This window comes from Hyaena hyaena, unplaced genomic scaffold (assembly GCF_003009895.1).
Source record: "Hyaena hyaena isolate Hyena2069 unplaced genomic scaffold, ASM300989v1 scaffold_396, whole genome shotgun sequence".
In the NCBI taxonomy this organism is placed as follows: domain Eukaryota; kingdom Metazoa; phylum Chordata; class Mammalia; order Carnivora; family Hyaenidae; genus Hyaena; species Hyaena hyaena.
The window spans coordinates 881,142-890,086 of record NW_024081027.1 but is presented as its reverse complement, the minus strand read 5'-3'; the positions used below and the strand labels follow the sequence as shown (position 1 = coordinate 890,086).

The 8,945-nt window shown below is 49.0% G+C and overlaps 1 protein-coding gene across 2 annotated transcripts; it reads right to left on the bottom strand.

Annotated features, from left to right (window-relative positions):
• Nucleotides 1–2,856: 2,856 nt before the first annotated feature.
• On the bottom strand, nucleotides 2,857–6,268 carry CD209 (CD209 molecule). 2 transcript variants are annotated; one of them, XM_039251598.1, is made up of 8 exons: nucleotides 6,144–6,268; nucleotides 5,916–5,990; nucleotides 5,671–5,757; nucleotides 4,874–4,951; nucleotides 4,497–4,574; nucleotides 4,148–4,299; nucleotides 3,679–3,791; nucleotides 2,857–3,293 (listed from the first exon to the last, which is right to left on the bottom strand). In XM_039251598.1, exons 1-8 carry the CDS (start codon nucleotides 6,187–6,189, stop codon nucleotides 3,152–3,154), a joined length of 771 nt encoding a protein of 256 aa, XP_039107529.1. In that variant the 5' UTR covers nucleotides 6,190–6,268; the 3' UTR covers nucleotides 2,857–3,151. The 2 variants fall into 2 exon arrangements, with proteins under 2 accessions (XP_039107529.1, XP_039107530.1); XM_039251599.1 differs by lacking the exon at nucleotides 5,916–5,990.
• Between the last annotated feature and the right edge of the window lie 2,677 nt (nucleotides 6,269–8,945).

The window sequence follows — 8,945 nt, the reverse complement described above, 5'->3', positions numbered from 1 at the left end:
GTCATGATCTCACCATTTGTGAGACAGAGCCCCGCGTCGGGGCTCTTAAGATTCTCTCTCTCCTTCCTCCCCTGCCCGTCCTCCATTTCTCTTTTTTAAAAACCCAAATTTAAAAACACAACACAACAAAGAACTCAATGAACAAAAGTGCAAACCAAAGATTTGATACCCAGCTCAGCTGTCCTTCAATAATGCACAAGATGTTAAGGAACTCTGTACCCATTAGTCTTACCCATTAGTCTTCAACAACAGGATAATTGTTCCTCGCAGGGATCTGAATTATAAATTCTGAAACTACTTCCTGTGTATTCTAAGGTTGAGTAAATTATTAGCAAATATATTGTGAATAATGAGAGCCAGATTTCTCACTGTTGCAGAAAGATGTTACAAATAAGGACGGGGGAGGGGCACCTGGGTAATCTCAGTCGGTTAAGTGTCCGACTTCGGCTCAGGTCATGATCTCGTGGTTCGTGGGTTTGAGCCCCGCATCGGGCTCTGTGCTGACAGCTCAGAGCCTGGAGCCTGCTTCAGATTCTGTGTCTCCCTCTCTCTCTGCCCCTCCCCTGCTTATGCTGTTTCTCTCTCCCCCTTCCTCTCTCAAAAATAAACATACATTAAAAATTTAAATTATAAAAGGGCATAGATGCCATTTTAAAATTAAAAATTAAAAAATTAAATTAAAAAATAAAAAATAGGGGCTCCTGTGGCTCAGTTGGTTAAGTGTCTGACTTCAGCTCAGGTCATGATGTCCCAGTTCATGGGTTTGAGACCCACATCGGGCTCTGTGCTGACAGCCGGCTTCAGATTCTGTCTCCCTCTCTCTCTGCCCCTCCTCCACTCACATTCTGTCTCTCAAAAAGGAATAAACACTAAAAAAATTTTTTTTAAATAAATAAAATGGCAAGACAAAACAGTAATGAGCCCACAGATCTTGGCTCCCAAGTACCATCTCTAAAAAAAAGGAAGAATGGTTGATCCCAGATCTTGGGTGAGGAAAAAACAAGATGTAAATCTGAAGAAATTATTTTTTTTAATCTTTAATTTTGAGAGTGAGAGTGCAAGGGGGGAGGGGCACAGAGGAGGGGGGAGGACAGAAGATCTGAAGCGGGCTCTGTCCTGAGGGCAGAGAGCTGGATTCGGGGCTCAAACTCATGAACTGTGAGATCATGACCTGAGCTGAAGTTGTATGCTTCACCGACTGAGCCACCCAGGCACCCCGTAACCTGAAGGAATTCTTAATGGTCAAAGCTGGAACATTTTGTGCAAGAAAATAAATGATAGTGTTGGACTATAACCCATGGAATGAAATAAATATCTTTGAGTCCATACCGATCTAAATAAATCAGTGAATATACAAATAAATGGAAGAGAGGGGGTACGTCTTTCTTACAGAAAAGAGCGATTAATAAAGGTAGGATAATTAAGAAAATCACTACTAAGAATACAATAATAATTGCCACAGATGATCCAATGATGGATGCCCAAGTGAGAGGATGGGAATTTTATGAAAAATGGAGTATTTTTGTAGTCTCAAAGTATTTCCTGACAAGATATTTATTCATCACCAAGGGGGAAATAGTAGCTTTGCAATGGAGTAATCTGTAATTGTGATTAACATTGCCAATAATAAAACATCTTGACGTCATGTAACCCTTGAGATGAGGTGCTGGGAAGGATCCAACATCACCTCTGTGGTATTTTTGCAAAAAAGAATTACTAACCTCAATCTAATTATGAGAGACAAAACACACACACACACGCACACACAGATGAATTCAAGTGAGGGACATTCTGTAGAACAATTGACCCGTGCTTTTGGGGCACCTGGATGGCTCAGTTGGTTAAGTGTCTAACTCTTGATTTCAGCTCAGGTCACGATCTCACGGTTGGTGAGTTCGAGTCCCGTGTGGGGCTCTGTGTGGACAGCTTGGGATTCTCTCTCTCTGGCTCTCTCTCTGTTCCTTCCCCCCACCTTCAAAAGTAAATAAAAATAAACTTAAAAGAAAGAATAATTGACTAATTCTTGTCAAAAAGGTTAAGGCCACAAAGGCAATTAAGAGACTGAATATTTGGAACTGTAAGAGATACATTTGTGCTGTTTTAGGCCACTCAGTTTGTGGTAATTTGTTACAGCATCAATAGGAAACTAACACACACATTTAGCAATAAAGTTTTTAAAAATTTGTATGAATAAAGTCACAAAACTTTACTAAAGGACATTTAAAAAATACTGTATAAAGACACGATGTATTCAAGAATGAATGAATGCATAGATAGATGACAGACAGATGATAGACAGATGATAGATAGATAGATAGATAGATAGATAGATAGATAGATAGATAAGATAGATAGATAGATAGATAGATAGATAGATAGATAGATAGGGGCACCTGGGTGGCTCAGTCAGTTAAGCGTCCGACTTCGGCTCAGGTCATGATCTCACCGTCTGAGTTCGAGCCCCGCGTCGGGCTATGTGCTGACAGCTCAGAGCCTGGAGCCTGCTTCCGATTCTGTGTCTCCCTCTCTCTCTGACCCTTCCCCTGCTCATGCTCTGTCTCTCTCTGTCTCTCAATAATAAATAAACATTAAAAAAAGATAGATAAATGATAGGGGATAAATAGATAGATAAATGATAGATAAATAAATAGATAGCCAGACACATAGACATGTACATACATTTATGTATACATGTATATTCCCAACCCAAATTACAAATTAATTCAAAACTGTTCCTGAGAAATAAAGTACACAGTAGTAGAGAGAAACCGAGTGAAAGAAAACAATATCCTGGTTTCTATCAAACACAATATGAAACTCTAGTAACTGAAACAGTGGCCAAAAAATAGACATAAGTTCAATGGAACACATAATGCACCATGTGACTTTATTGAGGGGATGTCAGTGAGGGTTGGGGGGCTGAGACCATCAACAGAAGAAGGGAGATGTCCAGAGCCTCTAAAGGGACAGACCTTAGAAGGGAAGGGGCCTCAGAATCCCTCTCAGGATCTTAAAGACCTCCATGCAGAAGAAGGCTGGGAGTCCTCCGGCGGGAGAGGCGGAAAGAATGAAGCCAGAGGAAAAGTGACAGCATGTGTACCCACGTTGCCTCGTCTCTCGAGACGGGGTGGGGTGGGGGGAGCTCAGGCCCTCAGGGGCCAGGGCAGGGCGACGAGGGCTTCTTGCAGATCCAGAAGTTTTCCGTGCTACATCTGTTATCATTCCAGCCGTCGCTGTACAATTCCACACAGTCCTCATCTCCATGGTTGTTGGGCTCTCCTTCTTTCCAGAAGCTGTGAACACCATCAAATCCATCAGCCCCCCTCCTCCACCCAGAGCCCACCCCCCAGCCCACCCTTGGAAGAGCTGGCCCCTGGCCTTTGGCAGCAAAATCCAAGCAGCAGCCGGAGAGTGGCGAGGACTCAGAGGCGGCGTTTTCCAAACAAGGGTTCAAACGCCACCTCCTTCAGAATGGGCGCCGGCAAAGTGCACATGCAGATTCCTGGGCCCCTACCTAGGTTTCTGGAAGCAGGCTCCCCCAGCCTGGGACGGAGCCGGGGCTCTGCATCTCCACCAAGCAAGCCCATCGGGTGATGCTTCCCAACCCCAGAGTCTGAGCGCCCCTGGGTTTGGGTTTCCGTGCCCCCCCTTCCCAGCCCGTCGTCCCTGGGAGGTCACCTGAGCTGGAGGGGGGTGTTGTCCAGCCACCTCCAGGATCCCTCATTGTGGTGGTCACTGAGGCCGATCCATACGCGCTGGTTATTTTTCGAATTCCAAGCCTTCAGAAATTTCTGGGGCGGGGGAGCAAAGGCAGCAAGAGATCACCCATCCCCCGTGTCTGCCTCCATGGCCCCCGGCCCCCCGGGGAAGACCTGTGGGCCAGCCTCTAGCCCTCACTTAAATTGTGTGCCTTCACACGTGAACGTGTGTCGTGATTGTGTTAGTGTGCACACACGTGCGGACACGTGTTAACTGGAGCCTCAGCTTTGTGTCTGGGGAAGGAGTTTGCACGGCCTCAAGAGGGCTCCGAGTTCCCTTTCTGTTCACACATGGGCTCCGCTCGCATGTTCTCTCACGTGACCTTCCCAAGGCCACTGTGGGTCCTCTTCCAGGAAGCCTTCCCGGCCACCGCCCCGCCCCAGCCCACCTGCTCCTCAGTACTGTTGATGATCACCAGCTGGGCCCTCATGCTCTGACACGCGGTGATGGACTCTTTCCAGATATTCTGGGTCTGGGAGAAGAAGTAGCAGCTTCCCTGGAAAAACTCCCAGTTCCAGGGGCAGTGGCGGCACAGGCCCGCTGGGGAGGGGAGTGGGGTCGGGTCAGATGGGCCCCCGGCACGGGCGTCAGGTCTTGGGAACCCAGGGCCCCTGTGTTCAGCTGTCAGCTCCGTCCCCGAGAAATCCGTATGAGAGACCCCAGCCTGAGGAAGCCACGAGCCATCGACAGCCCCACCTGGGACCCCCCCACCCCCGACCTTGGTGTCTGACCCTCACCCAGGGTGACATTCATCCACGTCAACTGCTGGAGGATCTCCTCCAGGTCTGATGGTTTCTGCTCCCGAGAAGCATCCCCTGGAAGAAGACGACTTCAATTATTAAGCACCTAGTGTGTGCGTGGTGCCGAGAGGGCCCCGGTGACATTACCGATAGATTTCACAAGGGACCCCGAGAGTCTGTTATGCGAACGACAAAACGGAGGCTCAGAGATGACTTGCCCGACCATGCCCCGGGGTCGCACCCAGGGATCCAGTCTCCTCCCCCACCTCTACCCTCCCTCCCTCACCCCTGGGGGGAGGGGTATCCGTGGCTCATCCAAAGCCACACAGCCTCTGAGCCCTCTCCTGGCCCAAACCTGGCATCTAGCCCTTCACCTAGGCCGGGGCTCCCCTGACGGCTTGTCTCCTGATGGTTCCCCGTCTCCCTCTGCAGGGACTGGTGGATCCTGGAGACTAGAACAGACGAGAATATTCCCCTTTATTTATTTTGTATTAAAACAAAATTTTTAAATCTGTATTTATTTTTGAGAGGAGAGACAGAGCGCGAGCAGGGGAGGGGCAGAGAGAGGGGGAGACATAGAATCCAAAGCAGGCTCCAGGCTCCGAGCTGTCAGCATAGAGCCCGATGTATGCGGAGCTCAAACCCACAAACCGTGAGATCATGACCTGAGACAAGGTCGGACGCTGAATTGACTGAGCTCCCCAGGCGCCCCTATTTTTTTAATGTTTATTTATTTTCGAGAGCAAGCAGGGGAGGGATAGAGGAAGGGAGTGGACAGAGGACCCAAAGCAGGCTCTGTGTTGACAGCACAGAGCCCAATGCGGGGCTCAAACTCACGAACCATGAGATCATGACCTGAGCCAAAGTCAGACGCTCAACCAACGGAACCACCCAGGCACCCCGAGAATTCCCCTCTTATCAGCCCCATCTGTAGGCCTGACCTGGTGTCAAATCTGGTTTCAAGGTCTCGGGGAGCCTAGGTCCCGTGTGGAGGAAGATAAGAAACAGCCTCAGAGAGAGGTAGTAACCAGCCCACAGTCACACAGCAGGCGATGCGGAGCCCAAATGCCCAAGTCCTAGTGGGTTTGGGGACCGTGGCATAGGGCAAAGAGCATCCCAGCGGGAAAACCTAAAGGGACCCAAGACTCCAAGCCCCCAGCCTCTGACTCACCTTGGATCAGAGTGGTCACGAGGAGCATGAAGAAGCCCAAAGAGATGAGAAGCAGCAGCAGAGGCAGATGGGCCCGGGTCAGACACCCTGAAGGACCGGCAGATGGGCAGAGCTGAGGTTCTCAGGGACAGACCCTGCCCCACCCACCCCTGCTGGAGCCGGGTAAGGTCGGGGGTGGGGGTAGGGGGGGGGCTTCCAGCCGCCGCTTCTCCAGATGGCAGTTCTGGAAACGCCGGCCTCAGTACCTGGCAGGCTCCGTGAGCTCCTGAGCAATCCAGTGTATTTCTTCGCCAGTCTCTGGCCCCCAAACATCTCCTCCTCTGACCGGGACAGAACGCACTTGGCTGAGCTTTGAAGCCAAGCCTGCCCGAGCCCCGCCGCGGGGGCTGCAAGCTGGTGGCCGCAGACCCGACACCCCAGGACCCTGGAGCCCTGACCTCCGTCCCTCCCATCTCCCCGGAGCGGGAGCTCACCTTCACTGGGGTCACCCGGCTCCTTGGGGTCACACATCTCCGCCATTCTCCTCCGCTTTCCGGCCGCTCGCCAGACTGTGGGCTTTATAACCCCACGTGCTGCCCCGGCAGCCCTTCCTCAGGAACATTCCTCCCCGGTTCAGGAAGAAGAACACGAAAGAGAACACTGCTTCCTCTCGGAAAAGTGGGTGGAGGAATGAAGTGCTGACACAAGTATCAGAGAGGGTGGTGGCCAGGGCCGCGCGGTCAGCTCCAGGGAAGGTGCTGTTCCAACCCGTACCCAGTCCCGCGACCGCTGGCCTGGCCTCATCAGAGTCTCGGTTTCCTCAGGTGTGAAAGGGGACAGTCCCCCTGCCTCGTACTGTGACTGGGAGGTTGGTCACCGCGCGCTAGTCCTGGGTACGCGTGGCACATTCTACCCATAGATACTCAGTAGTAATAGCACTTGGCGTGTGCCTCGCGGTTTTTCCCCAGGATGTGTGTTCCCCCTTGTGGAAACGAGCACTACATCTGAACTGGTTCAACCACGGGTGTGTTCCTGGTGGTCTTTGGCTGGGGGGGGGGAGGTGGCCACTGAGAGACCTCACATTAACCCTATGAAAAAGGTACCGCTTTTATATTGCTTTACAGAGGAGGAAACTGAGAAACAGAGAGGGAAAGCAACTGCCTGAGGTCACACAGCTTGTAAGTGGTGGTACTCGGAGTAGGGCCCTGGCAGGTGGACCCCTGAGTCCCTGCTTAACCGCTGTTTAACCTTACCCCGATTAACTGACTATGAAGCAATTTCTCTATTCCTCTGTGATTATGAAGCATTTTGGAGAGTTTCTCTGAAACTGTGTATATCAAAGTCTCCATTTACATATGTATGGATCCCTGGTTTCCTTCTTGGTTTAATTGGTTATATGTTACTATCTCTCTCTTTTTTTTTTTTATCTAAAGTGAGTCTCTTAGGGCGCCTGAGTGTCTCAGTTACTTTTAGTTACGTGTCTGACTTCCACTCTTGTCATGAGCTCCACATTCATGAGTTCGAGCCCCAGGTCGGGCTCGCTGTTGTCAGCAAGGAGCCCGCTTCGAATCCTGTCTCTCTCTCTCTCTATCTCTCACTCTCTCAAAAATAAATAAACATTAGGGGCGCCTGGGTGGCTCAGTCGGTTAAGCGTCCGACTTTCGCTTAGGTCATGATCTCGCGGTTGGTGGGTTCGAGCCCCGTGTCGGGCTCTGTGCTGACTGCCAGCTCAGAGCCTGGAGCCTGTTTCAGAGTCTGTGACTCCCTCTCTCTCTGACCCTCCCCTGCTCACGCTGCCTCTCTCTCTCTCAGAAATAAGTAAAAACATTTTAAAACATTTTGAAAACATTAAAAACAAATAAGGTCTCTTGTAGACAGCATATAATTGAATCATCTTTTTTAGGGCATTCTGTCAAGCTCTACATTCTAGCCATTTAGTTCTTAAATTCACATCCAATTAGCTAGCATGTAGTGCAATAATGATTTCAGGAGTAGATTCCAGTGATTCATCCCCGATGTACAGCACCCAGTGCTCATCCAAACAAGCGTCTTCCTTAATGCCCCTCACCCATTTAGCCCTTCCCCCACCCACAGCCCCTCCAGCAACCCTCAGTTTGTCCTCTGTGTTTAAGACTCTCTTATGTTTTGTCTCCCTCCCTGCTTTTATATTATTTTGCTTCCCTTCCCTTATGTTCATCTGTTTTGTATCTTAAATTCCTCACATGAGTGAAGTCATATGAAATTTGTCTTTCTCTGATGAAATTTGCTTAGCCTAATACCCTCTAGTTCCATCCACATTGTTGCAAATGGCAAGATTTCATTCTTTTTGACAGCCGAGTAATACTCCAGTGTGTGTGTGTGTGTGTGTGTGTGTGTGTGTGTGTGTGTGTGTATACCGCATCTTCTTTATCCATTCATCCGTCGATGGATATTTGGGCTCTTTCCATATTTTGGCTATTGTTGATGGTGCTGCTATAAACATTGGAGTGCACGTGCCCCTTTGAAACAGCACACCTGAGGGGCGCCTGGGTGGCTTAGTCGGTTAAGCGTCCGACTTTCGCTTGGGTCATGATCTCGCGGTTCGTGGGTTCGAGCCCCGCATCGGGCTCTGTGCTGACTGCCAGCTCAGAGCCTGGAGCCTGTTTCAGAGTCTGTGATTCCCTCTCTCTCTGACCCTCCCCTGCTCATGCTGTCTCTATCTCTCTCCTAGAAATAAATAAAACATTAAAAAAAAATTAAAAAAAAAAAAAAAGAAACAGCACACCTGTGTCCCTTGGATAAATATCTCGATGTACAATTGCTGGGTCGTAGGGTAGCTCTATTGTTAATTTCTTGTCAATCTCTACATTTCAACTGGACAGTTTAGTTCATTTATGTTTAATGTAATTACTGATAATGTAGGGTTTATATCTCCCATTTTGCATTTGTTTTTTGTATGTCTTATGTCTTTTTGATTCCCTTTTCTTGCGTTAAATAGATATTTTCTAGTGTGCCGTTCTAATCATCTAGTTTCATTTACTATATATTTTTAAATTATTTTCTTAGTGGTTGCCCTGGAGATTGCTATTAACATCTTTTTTATAATTTTTTTTTATGTTTTATTTTTTATTTCTAGGAGAGAGAGAGAGACAGTGTGAGCAGGGGAGGGTCAGAGAGAGAGGGAGTCACAGACTTGAAACAGGCTCCAGGCTCTGAGCTGGCAGTCAGCACAGAGCCCGATGCGGGGCTCGAACCCACGAACCGCGAGATCATGACCTAAGCGAAAGTTGAACGCTTAACCGACTAAGCCACCCAGG